General features: G+C 47.2%; 1 protein-coding gene across 1 annotated transcript in view; it reads left to right on the top strand.

Moving 5' to 3' along the window:
* LOC123185189 (AAA-ATPase At3g50940) overlaps positions 1 to 752 on the top strand; it is a 2,247-nt gene extending 1,495 nt beyond the window's left edge. Inside the window, exon 2 of the mRNA XM_044597165.1 lies at positions 95 to 752. Coding sequence (XP_044453100.1) covers positions 95 to 472 — 378 coding nt within the window. The 3' untranslated portion in view covers positions 473 to 752. The remainder of the gene's footprint in view (positions 1 to 94) is intronic.
* The last annotated feature ends 12,859 nt before the right edge of the window (positions 753 to 13,611 follow it).

Here is a 13,611-nt window from a genome sequence, read left to right as displayed (position 1 = left end):
CACACACACACACACACACACACACACATTAGTAGTATCTTCTTCTGACGAGTGTCTGAACATTCTGCCTCTGAATGCCAACATGGAATGGCAGAGTATCACACTGTCGGGGCTGCTCAACTTCATCGACGGGCTGTGGTCGACGAGCGGCAAGGAGCGCGTCATCATCTTCACCACCAACTACAAGGATCGCCTCGACCCGGCGCTGCTGCGTCCTGGGCGCATGGACATGCACGTCTACATGGGCTACTGTGGCTGGGAGGCGTTCAGGACGCTAGCCCGGAACTACTTCCTCGTCGACGACCACCCTCTGTTCCCGGAGATACAGGAGCTGCTTGCCGAGGTGGAGGTGACGCCAGCCGAGGTGTCCGAGATGCTGCTGCGGAACGAGGACGCCGACATTGCGCTCCTCGGGCTGGTTGAGTTTCTCACAGCCAAGAAGCAGGGAGGAAAAGATTCAGTCAAGGCATGAAGGGGAGCAGTGCATTCACCAGCCAGTGAAAGGAAAAGGATCAATGCTTTCTGTTTTGCGAGTAATTTGCAGTGTGGACGAATCTTGTCCTTCTAATTTCTATGTTTAATTGTTAGTCCTAGCGATCTTTATCCTGTTGGCAAGCATCGGTACCTGCTGTGTTAACCGCTGCTCTGTCGTTCTTTACCCAGTAGCAGTTGTTTGTCTCCAAATGTTTGGGAACTGATTTGGACTTCAGTGGTGGATTATTTCGGAATGAAATGCGTTATTACTCCATTATCTCAAAGTGGTTGCACACTTTAGGCCAAGAACTCGAAAACTGATTAAATTTAGTTCATAAACTCGTTTATTTGATCATATAAGACACAAAACTGATCAAATTAAGTAATTTTTGCATGGGCTTTTTTGCCATATTATTCTAAACTGAACATAAACATCGCGGTTGCCATGTATACAAAAATAAGGGTTGCGCAATGCCACACGTTGGCACGTTGCATTGGGTGGGTGGGTGGGATTCAAAATCACGCCCTAAGAAGGGAAAATCACGCCCTAAGAAGGGACAAATGGCGCGAATCAACCCATGGTTGAGTTGGTTAGGTGGACAGTGGTATCCCCAACCCATCAGGGTTCAAATCCTGGTGCTCACATTATTCCTGAATTTATTTCAGGATTTCCGGTGATGCTCTTTCAGTGGGAAGAGACGTTCCCGTCGACAATGAAGCGCATACGGTGACTTTGTAAATCTTAATATGAGCGCTTGTATCTGTATTGATGCTAAAAAAAAAGGGAGAAGTGGCTAGCTGACCACTATTGTGTTAGAACACCCTATACTTTCTGCTCTCAAGCTTAAATACATGTGCATGAATAGTAGTAAATTTAGAAAATACTCTCTCTGGTCTTTTTTAGCCTGCATATAAGTTTTGTCTGGAGTCAAAGTATCTCTAGTTTGACCAAACTTATGGAAAAAAAGTATCAGCATTCACAATGCCAAATCAATATTTTTAGATCCATTATGAAATGTAGTTTCATAATGTATATATATTTGGTTTTGTAGATGCTGATATTTTTAATATAAATTTGGTCACAAATCTAATACGCGGAGTAAAAAGGATCGAAGGGAGTTTAAACTACCAAAACGTGTTATATTTAGAAACAGAGGTAGAGTAGTAAATAGAATTTTAAAAAGTCCATTTTTTGTCGATGAACATCAATAAATATCTAACATCATGTACAGATTCATCTAGAGAAGACATCCGTGGTGCACTGTGCCAGATTTTGTTTAATGGATGAACTTTAAGATTTTTTTTGTAAAGACCACCACACATGTCCTCTCTAGGTGAAAGTTTACATGTTGTTAGAACATTTATTGATGTTTATTCACACAAAAAATCAGATTTTTATATTGTATTTACTATATTTTTAGGTTTTAATATTTGGGCGCATGTAAGCTCTCGAGCACACAATATATATTACTAATGTAGTTTGTAACTCAATTGACACAGGTTACTTAGGCCCTGTTCGGATGTACTCCACTCCACAGCTCCACTCCGGGAGCAGGTGGAGTTAATAGTTAAAATTCACGGAGCGCCTGTTTAGCAGCTCCACAACTCTCAGGATTTCATGGAGCTGGGGGGATTCCGAACAGCCCCTTAATATTCTAGTGGCAAGCAAGCCGCTTGGTGCCTCTTCAGTGCACGTGTTCGAATCCCACCCAAATCAATCCACAAGAGTAATCAACACCTACACAAATACCTCATGAGTCTTTTGGTTAGGATGTGTTGCCCTGAACTTCAGGGCATGGCTTCAAGCTTATGTTCAGTGTACATGTGGCATAATGGATTACAATAGTAACCACCCTATGAATATCTCATGATTCTGTTGGTTAGCAGGTGCATGGCCCTCAACCTCAGGGCATGGCTTTCGAGTCTGTATTGTAGACACGAGGCGATTAGGTCAGTTGTCTTTCTTGCAAAAAGACGCATATAAGAATTATCCATTGACGAGCGGTTCAAGAAACAATAACATTGTCGCCATGTTGACAGTTTTTTTTCTTGCAAATCGGTTCCCACTTTATTTGACCGAATAAACGAGTTTATGAACTAAATTTGATCAGTTCTCAAGTCATTGGCCTAAAGAGTGCAACCACTTTGAGTTAATGGACTAGTGAAACAATTCACTAATGATATAACTTGTTTATTTGATTAAAATGGATGTACACTTTAGGCCAAGAACACCAAGTGGTTGCATAGTTTAGGAGAGTTTCACCACCATGTCTCTGAGTAATAACGACTTTTTGGTACCCGTGAATTAGAAGGAAATATGCCTTAGAGGCAATAATAAAGTTGTTATTTATATTTCCTTATATCATGATAAATATTTATTATTCATGCTAGAATTGTATTAACCGGAAATTTAGTACATGTGTGAATACATAGACAAACAAAATGTCCCTAGTTTGCCTCTACTTGACTAGCTCGTTAACCAAAGATGGTTAAGTTTCCTAGCCATGGACATATGTTGTCATTTGATGAACAAGATCACATCATTAGAGAATGATGTGATGGACAAGACCCATCCGCTAGCTTAGCACTATGATCGTTTAGTTTATTGCTATAGCTTTCTTCATGACTTATACATGTTCCTATGACTATGAGATTATGCAACTCCCAAATATCGGAGGAACACCTTGTGTGCTATCAAACGTCACAACGTAACTGGGTGATTATAAAGATGCTCTACAGGTGTCTCCGATGATGTTTGTTGAGTTGGCATAGATTGAGATTAGGATTTGTCACTCCGTGTTTCGGAGAGGTATCTCCGGGCCCTCTCGGTAATGCTCATCACTATAAGCCTTGCAAGCAAAGTGACTAATGAGTTAGTTGCGGGATGATACATTAGGAAACGAGTAAAGAGACTTGCCGGTAACAAGATTGAACTAGGGATGATGATACCGACGATCGAATCTCAGGCAAGTAACATACCGATGACAAAGAGAACAACGTATGTTGTTATGCGGTTTGACCGGTAAAGATCTTCGTAGAATATGTGGGAGCCAATACGAGCATCCAGGTTCCGCTATTGGTTATTGACCGGAGATGAGTCCCGGTCGTGTCTACATAGTTCTCGAACCCGCAGGGTCCGCACGCTTAACGTTCGATGACGATCGGTATTATGTGTTTATGTGTTTTGATGTACCGAAGGTAGTTCGGAGTCCCGGATGAGATCACGGACATGACGAGGAGTCTCGAAATGGTCGAGACATAAATATTGATATATTGGAAGACTATATTCGGACACCGGAATAGTTCCGAGGTGTATCGGGTAATTTTCGGAGTACCGGGGGATTACCGGAACCCCCCGAGGGGTTATTGGGCCTCATGGGCCTATTGGTGGAAGAGAGGAGGTAGGCCAAGGCAAGGGCACGCCAATTGGACTAGGGGGCCGGCCCCCCTTTCCTTCTCTCCTCCCTCACCTTCCCCCTTCTCCTTGTTGGAATAGGAAAGGGGGGGGGGGCGAATCCTACTTGGAGTAGGATTCCCCCCCATGGCGCGCCTCCTCCCCTTGACCGGCCTCCTCCTCCCTCCCCCCTTTATATACGTGGGAGGGGGCACCCCAAAGACACACCAAAGTTTCTCTTAGCCGTGTGCGGTGCCCCCCCCTCCACAGAAACACACCTCGGTCATATTGTTGCAGTGCTTAGGCGAAGCCCTACGCCGGTAACTTCATCATCACCGTCACCACGCCGTCGTGCTGATGAAACTCTCCCTCGACCTCAGCTGGATCAAGAGTTCGAGGGACGTCACTGAGCTGAACGTGTGCAGATCGCAGAGGTGCTGTACATTCGGTACTTGGTCGGTTGAATCGCGAAGACGTTCGACTACATCAACCGCGTTGCTTAACACTTCCGCTTTCGGTCTACGAGGGTACGTAGACACACTCTCCCCTCTTGTTGCTATGCATCTCCTAGATAGATCTTGCGTGATCGTAGGAATTTTTTTGAAATACTGCGTTCCCCAACAGTGGCATCTGAGCCAGGTCTATGCGTAGATGTTATATGCATGAATAGAACACAAAGAGTTGTGGGTGATAATAGTCATACTACTTACCAGCATGTCATACTTTTATTCGGCGGTATTGTTGGATGAAGTGGCCTAGACCGACATTACATGACCGCATTCATGAGACTGGTTCTACCGACATGCTTCGCACACAGGTGGCTAGTGGGTGTCTGTTTCTCCAGCTTTAGTTGAATCGAGTGTGACTACGCCCGGTCCTTGTTGAAGGTTAAAACATCACACTTGACGAAAAATCTTTGTGGTTTTTGATGCGTAGGTAAGAACGGTTCTTGCTAAGCTCGTAGCAGCCACGTAAAACTTGCAACAACAAAGTAGAGGACGTCTAACTTTTTTTTGCAGGGCATGTTGTGATGTGATATGGTCAAGACGTGATTATATAAATTGTTGTATGAGATGATCATGTTTTGTAACACAGTTATCGGCAACTGGCAGGAGCCATATGGCTGTCGCTTTATTGTATGATATGCAATTGCCATGTAATTGCTTTACTTTATCACTAAGCAGTAGAGATAGTCGTAGAAGCAATAGTTGGCGAGACGACAATGATGCCACGATGGATGTCAAGGTGTCAAGCCGGTGAAGATGGTGATCATGACGGTGCTTTGAAGATGGAGATGAAAGGCACAAGATGATGATGGCCATATCATATCACTTATATTGATTGCATATGATGTTTATCTTTTATGCATCTTATTTTGCTTAGTATGGCGGTAGCATTATAAGATGATCTCTCACTAAATTTCAAGGTATAAGTGTTCTCCCTGAGTATGCACCGTTGCTACAGTTCATCGTGCCTAGACACCACGTGATGATCGGGTGTGATAAGCTCTACGTTCACATACAACGGGTGCAAGCCAGTTTTGCACAAGCAGAATACTCAGGTTAAACTTGACGAGCCTAGCATATGCAGATATGGCCTCGGAACACTAAGACCAAAAGGTCGAGCGTGAATCATATAGTAGATATGATCAACATAGTGATGTTCACCATTGAAAACTTCTCCATCTCACGTATGATCGGACATGGTTTAGTTGATATGGATCACGTGATCATTTAGATGACTAGAGGGATGTCTATCTAAGTAGGAGTTCTTAAGTAATATGATTAATTGAACTTTAATTTATCATGAACTTAGTACCTGATAGTATTTTGCATGCCTATGTTGTTGAGATAAATGACCCGTGTTGTTGTTCCGTTGAATTTTAATGCGTGCCTAGAGAAAGCTAAGTTGAAAGATGATGGTAGCAACTACACGGACCGGGTCTGTAACTTGAGGATTATCCTCATTGTTGCACAGAAGAATTACGTCCTGGAAGCACCGCTAGGTGTAAAGCCCGCTGCAGGAGCAACACTAGAGGTTATGAACGTCTGGCAGAGCAAAGCTGATGACTACTCGATAGTTCAGTGTGCCATGCTTTACGGCTTAGAATCGGGACTTCAACGACGTTTTGAACATCATGGAGCATATGAGATGTTCCAGGAGTTGAAGTTAATATTTCAAGCAAATGCCTGAACTAAGAGATATGAAGTCTCCAATAAGTTCTATAGCTGCAACATGGAGGAGAATAGTTCTGTCAGTGAACATATACTCAGAATGTCTGGGTACCACAACCACTTGACTCAATTGGGAGTTAATCTTCCTGATGATAGTGTCATTGACAGAGTTCTTCAATCACTGCCACCAAGCTACAAAAGCTTCGTGATGAACTATAATATGCAAGGGATGGATAAGACAATTCCCGAGCTCTTCGCAATGCTAAAAGCTGCGGAGGTAGAAATCAAGAAGGAGCATCAAGTGTTGATGGTTAACAAGACCACTAGTTTCAAGAAAAAGGGAAAAGGGAAGAAGGGGAACTTCAAGAAGAACGGCAAGCAAGTTGCTACTCAAGTGAAGAAGCCCAAGTCTGGACCTAAGCCTGAGACTGAGTGCTTCTACTGTAAAGGGACTGGTCACTAGAAGCGGAACTGCCCCAAGTATATGGCGGATAAGAAGGATGGCAAAGTGAAAGGTATATTTGATATACATGTTATTGATGTGTACCTTACTAATGCTCATAGTAGTGCCTGGGTATTTGATACTGGTTCTGTTGCCAATATTTGCAACTCGAAACAGGGGCTACAGATTAAGCGAAGATTGGCTAAGCATGAGGTGACGATGCGCGTGGGAAATGGTTCCAAAGTCGATGTGATCGCGGTCAGCACGCTATCTGTTGGGGATATTACTACTGGGCGTAAACCGGCCTATCTGGGCCGGGTTAACTTCATCAGTAGTTAAGTATGTTAAAGCCCATGAAGGTAGATGAGGGCTCAAGACCCATAATCGGTTGAGAGCCTGTAGCCGTAAACCGGCGTCAATATGTAACTTGTATTGTAAGTTAGGAATAAGTAGAGACCAAACCGGACACATCTATGAGCCGGTGTTGGGACTCTGTAAATCGACGGGCGTCACCCATGTATATAAGGGGACGACCCGATGGCGGTTCAAGGACAACAGACAACAACTCGAAACATAGACGAAGCTTGTTTGCTCCCTAGTCCTCGAAACACCCATCAATTCCATCACAACTAGACGTAGGCTTTTACCTTCATCGAAGGGGCCGAACTAGTATAAACTCTCTTGCGTCCTTGTGTCCGCTTTAACCCCTTCAAGCTAATTCGTCACGATAGCTCCACAACTAAGTCCTTTCTCTAAGACATCTGCCGCGACAAAACCACGACAGTTGGCGCCCACCGTGGGGCTATCGCACAATGGTTTCCGGTTCTTGGAGGGCCGTTTTGAAGGACTCGAGGGCTACGCTGTAGGCCGGATGACTAAGAGTCGTCGCGGCAAGATCTACATCGACGACGCAGGCTGGGGCCCCGAGGCCGGCTCAATTGAGTACGGGTACCGGGTCCCCTTTGGTAGCATTCACGTTTTCATTGGCAAGATCGGTGAACCGGGCCCTGAGCCGGACATCTGCACCGACCTCGTCGACACGGCTCAGCGTGCGCGATCCGCCCAGGTTAAACCGGCCATGAAGCGTGCCTTCGTGGAAGTGATCCATGGAGGAAGTTATAAGGACGGATCGGAGTTTCGCGGGGCGACTGTCGTTTGTTCCGGTGACGAATCTTTGACCGGAGAAACCGAATCTCTTTATCAGCTACAAGATGACCGGATTGAGAGTTGTTCCGATGGCGACAGTATTCCGGACCCCTCTGATCTGCCTAACCGGGTTGGAATATTCATGACCGTAACACAAGCAGCGCTTCATTCTTCGACATCCGCGGCAACGATCTCCGGTTCAGCAGCGGCGACGGCTGCCGGGGCAGGAGGCCCTGTGCGCCCGCCGGCTCAGGTTCTATCAGAACTATTTGATGCATTGGCTGTGCTTATGGCGGAAGTTAATCCGCCAGATCAGGACGTTCACAATGCGGAGATTGCAAAGGTAAAGGAACAAATCACCCAGGCCAAGACGGATCTGGCGGCTGAGGACACCAGGATGGCCACAGAGCGGGCCGCTTTAGACGCACAGGCCTACAGGCTTATGTTGGACCAGAGTGCGTCGCATGAAGTCATGAGGAGGAAGCACTGACCCCGCTTACCTCCGGTTTTCGAGGCCAGAGACCTTTTCAACACTCTAGGACCAAGAGCTGGCAATCCGCTGGAGGGGAACCAGGCAGAAGCCCCTGGGATCGGTGCACCGGTTCAGTCTTGTCAGATGGACCCGCCTCGTCAAAACACCGTTATACCTCAGGATGCTTTAACACCTCCGGGTCACTACTCCAACCCAATGGACAATCTTGTTGCCGCTGCTGCATGGCTGGAGGCCATTCCAATTGAAGGTGACTCGCCGCAGGCAGTAGAGACGCGACGGGTCAAGGAACTTCTGAGGACAGCTTTGGCCCAACAGGAAGCGTACTCGTACAGCTGTGACCGGATCCACTCGACCCCCCGTCCAAGCTGGAGCTATAGCAGACATATGGATGAACCAGCAGTGTCGAGTAATGAACGACGTGGAGCACCCCATGGCAACAACCCGACAGGTGGTGCTGATGACGCTTAGGAAGTGGTGAACCGGGCCCGAGCGCGCAGGGAGGCCGAGTTAGCCGCACAGCATCAGGCTCGGCAGCTCACGCCGGTTCGTCCAACCATCTCGATTGAACCTGGTGTTACTTCTAGTTCTTTGGGGGTGCCTTGCCTTATCCCCGCTTTACGCAACGTGCGCCTGCCCAAGGATTTCAAAGGCCCGTGCAAGGTACCAAATTACACGGCGGATCAACCTCCAGAGACATGGGTGGAGAGCTATGAGATGGCCATGGAGATGCTTGATGTGGATGACACGGCGTGTGCGAAATACTTCACCATGATGCTTGAAGGAACGGCCCGTACTTGGTTAAAAAGCTTACCAGCTAATTCTATCAGTTCATGGGCCCAATTACGAGCCTGGTTTATCAGCAATTTCAAGGATACCTGTAAACAGCCTATGTCGATAGTGGACTTAGTTGCATGCGTTCAGGAGGAAGGAGAATCAACGACTCATTGGGTGCACTGGATCTCACAAGTGTTGCACTCCTCAGACCGCATCAACGCTGACACCGCAGTATTAACCCTAGAAGGCAACTGCCGGTTTGGGCCCCTGAAGTTGAAATTGGGACGGATGAAGTGTCATTGCACCGACATGGGGACCCTCATGGCCGCTTTGGTGAAATATGCTGATTTTGATAGTACCAAGGATCCCGAATCTGATCATGACAAGACAGGGAAAGGGAAGAAGAACAGTAGCTCCAAAGGTCAGCAACATCACTGGGTAGGCAATGGCGGAGGAGGCAAGCGTAAAGCGGATGGTAACATGGATTTTATGGCTAATACCAACGCACAGGACAATAGCCAGCGACGCAAGGATAGGCTGAAAAATTGTAGTGGAGACCCAACCCTAACCCAAACCGCCTAAACTATCTGCTAAGCCAGCCCTGTCCAAGACATGGGACGAAGGAGGAGCCAGCAAACCACCTTTGGAAGGATTGCTTTATTATGCAGGAATTCAAGAATTCTAATAATTTCTGGTATGATCACGGATCTGGCGGTGGCTCAGGGTCCGGGCCGGGTTACGGTGGAGGAAGTTCCGGTTCAGGATTTAATGGTAATCCGGGCGGACATAATGGTCAAAATAGTCAGAACAACCAGGGTGGTTACAACCAACAGCAGCAACAGTCAGGTTACCATAGCAACCCAAAGCAGTTGAGTAGTGGGCAGTACCATGTCTTTACCACTAGCTTGGACAAGCGAGACCGGAAGGTTCAGAGGCGGGCAGTCAACTCTGTTGAACCGGCCATACCCCGTTATCTACGTTGGTCTGAACAGCCAATCATATGGAGCAGAGAGGATCACCCACCCCAGGTCGATAATCCGGGTCAGTTGGCTCTGGTGGTGGCGCCTCAGGTGGGAGGTTATAAGTTCACCAAGGTGCTCATGGATGGAGGGAGCAGCATTAACATCATGTACTATGAGACCTTCCGTCGTATGGGACTAACAGATAAGAATCTCAAACCGTGTAATACAGTATTCCACGATGTAGTGCCTGGTAGATCAGCATATCCCGTTGGTAAGATAGCTCTCGAAGTGGCCTTTGGGGATGATCATGATTCCAGGTTGGAGACATTGACGTTTGAAGTGGTGAAAATCCAAAGTCCATATCATGCCCTGTTCGGGCGACCGGCATACGCCAAGTTTATGGCTCGGCCCTGTTATGTGTATTTGCAGCTCAAGATGTCGGGTCACAAGGGGACAATAACGATTCATGGAAGCCGCAAAATCGCTTTGGAATGCGAGGAAGGAGATGTGGCTTATGCAGAGTCGGTTTGTGCCACCGAGGAGTTGAAGTACTATAAAGACAATGTTGATCCGGTGGACATGACTCCGTTGAAGAAGTCAACTACGGAGCATGATCCAGCCCTGAAGTTCAAATCGGCAGCAGAAACTAAGCTGGTTGACTTCATACCTGGCGATTCATCCAAGCAGTTCAGCATCAGTGCCAACTTGGATCCAAAATAGGAAAGCGCGCTCATCGAGTTCATCCGTGAGAATTGGGACATTTTTGCATGGAAGCCCTCCGACATGCCAGGTGTACCGAGGCAACTCGCTGAGCACACACTTAATGTGGATCCTAAATATAAACCGGTGAAACAGTTCCTCCGCCGATTTAACGAAGAAAGACGCAAGGCGATTGGAGAAGAGGTAGCCAGGCTCTTAGCAGCTGGCTTTATTGTTGAAGTTTTTCACCCCGAGTGGCTTGCCAATCCGGTGCTGGTCCTCAAGAAAAACGGCACCTGGCGCATGTGTGTGGATTACACAGATCTTAATAAAGCTTGTCCAGCAGATCCTTTTGCCCTCCCCCGTATTGTTCAAATTATTTATGCCACGGCGGGTTGTGCGTTTAAGTTTTTTGGATGCATATTCTGGCTATCATCAGATCAAAATGGCAGTTAAGGACCAGGAGAAGACGACATTTATAACTCCCTTTGGAGCCTTCTGCTATGTGTCTATGCCCTTCGGGCTCAAGGGTGCCCAGGCAACTTACCAACGGTGTGTACAAAATTGTCTTCACAAGCAGATTGGCCGTAATGTACATGCTTACGTGGAAGATATCGTGGTTAAATCCAGGGAGAAGGAGACTCTGATTGATGATTTGAGGGAAACCTTTGATAACCTGAGAACATACAAGATGATGCTTAATCCGGACAAGTGTTTCTTTGGTGTACCAGCGGGCAAGCTATTGGGTTTTCTAGTGTCCAATAGGGGAATTGAGGCTAATCCGGAGAAGATCACGGCTATCACCTCCCTGGCTAAACCGAAGTGTATCAACGATGTTCAACGCCTGGCAGGCCGGATTGCTGCGCTAAGCCGGTTTATCAGTCGCCTGGGTGAGAAGGCAATCCCTTTGTATCAGATGTTAAAAAAGACGGATCAGTTTATCTAGAGTTCTGCTGCTGATGAAGCATTTGAGGACTTAAAGCGGCAATTGGCCAATCCGCCTGTGCTCGCCGCTCCTGTTGACAAGGAGCCGTTACTGCTATATGTTGCTGCTAATGTTCGGGCGGTCAGCGTAGCTATTGTGGTGGAGCGAAAAGAGGCAGGTAAGGAGCATCCGGTTCAACGTCCGGTCTATTATATCAGTGAGGTGCTCATTGAGTCCAAGCAAAGGTATCCGCATTGGCAGAAGCTGGTGTATGGAGTTTTTATGGCAAGCCGAAAGCTTAAACAATATTTCCAAGGGCACTCAATTACGGTAGTCAGTTCTGCTCCTTTGGGAGATATCATCCAGAACCGGGAAGCAACTGGCCGGATTGCAAAGTGGGCCATAGAGCTGGGGATGTACGGTTTGAAGTATGTGCCTCGGACAGCGGTTAAGTCTCAAGCACTTGTTGATTTCATCAATGATTGGACGGAAATGCAAGCACCTGAAGAAAAGCCGGATCATACGTATTGGACCATCCATTTTGACGGATCCAGGCAGTTGGAAGGCTCGGGGGCTGGAGTCGTATTAACTTCCCCACGAGGTGATAAGTTTTGTTATGTTCTCCGTTTAATGTTCCCTTGTACTAACAATGCAGCTGAGTATGAAGCCTTGCTCCATGGTCTCCGGATGGCTAAGGAGATGAATCTAAGTCGAGTTAAGTGCTTCGGTGACTCGGACCTTGTGGCTCAGCAAGTGTCTGGCACTTGGGACTCCAAGGACCCACTCATGGCAGCATATCGTCGTGAGGTGGATATTGTTGTAGGTTATTTCAGAGGCTATCAGGTGGACCACGTGGACCGGCGGAAAAATGAAGTGGCGGACGCTTTAAGCCGGCTGGGCTCTCAGCGCAAACCGGTCCCGCCCAATGTTTTTCTGGATGTGCTGCACAACCCGTCAGTGAAGATCCCTGGTGAAGAGGATTTGGCTATTCCTGATCCGGAGGCTCAATTGGTGGCAGTTCTTCATGTTATTCCGGATTGGACACTTCCTTACCTGGAGTACAAGAACCGGGGCGAGTTGCCAGAGGATGAGATTCTGGCCCGGCAGATAATCCGGTGATCCAAGTCCATGGCTATCATCAACGATGAGTTGCATCATTGCAGTGTATCAAGAGCTTTTCAACGTTGCGTGTCTCCTGAAGAAGGCCACGAAATTTTGCGTGAGATCCACGAAGGAGATTGTGGTCACCACACCGGTTCAAAGTCTCTGGTGGCTAAAGCGTTTCACCATGGCTTCTATTGGTTAACTGCTCATGCTGATGCGGAGGATCTGGTCAGATGATGTGATGGTTGCCAAAGGTTTTCAAGACGTTCTCATGTACCGGCTCAAGAATTGAGAATGATTCCAATTACTTGGCCGTTTGCGACTTGGGGGCTGGATATGGTTGGGCCTTTCAAAAGGTCCAAAGATAAGAAGACCCACCTCCTGGTGGCGGTTGACAAGTTTACAAAGTGGGTGGAGGCAGAACCTGTTAGCAAGTGTGATGCGGCCATGGCGGTTCAGTTCATCAAAAAGGTGATTTTCCGGTTTGGCTTTCCGCACAGTATTATCACAGATAATGGTACCAATTTGTCCAAAGGTGCTATGAAGGAGTTCTGCAAACGGGAGCACATCCGGCTCGATGTTTCATCAGTGGCACATCCACAGTCCAATGGTCAAGCAGAAAGAGCTAATCAAGAGATCTTGAGAGGCATCAAGCCCCGGCTCATGGTTCCTTTGCAGAGAACGCCGGGTTGTTGGGTAGAAGAATTACCATCTGTGTTATGGAGCATCAATACAACACCCGACAGATCAACAGGATACACACCGTTCTTCATGATTTATGGAGCGGAGGCAGTTCTCCCCAGTGATATCCGTCATGATTCACCTCGTGTCACGGCTTATATTGAAGCGGACAACGAGACAGCACGGCAAGATGCTTTGGACCGGTTGGATGAAGAGCGTGACATCGCAGCCGCCCGATCGGCGATTTACCAGCAGGATCTTCGTCGTTATCACAGTCGCCGGGTCAGAACCAGAGCCTTTCAGGAAGGAGATTTGGTGCTTCGGCTCATCCAAGATCAGACTG

The sequence above is a fragment of the Triticum aestivum genome, chromosome 2A (genome assembly GCF_018294505.1).
Source record: "Triticum aestivum cultivar Chinese Spring chromosome 2A, IWGSC CS RefSeq v2.1, whole genome shotgun sequence".
Classification (NCBI taxonomy): domain Eukaryota; kingdom Viridiplantae; phylum Streptophyta; class Magnoliopsida; order Poales; family Poaceae; genus Triticum; species Triticum aestivum.
Note: the sequence above shows the minus strand (reverse complement) of the source record. Positions and strands in the feature narration are given on the sequence as shown.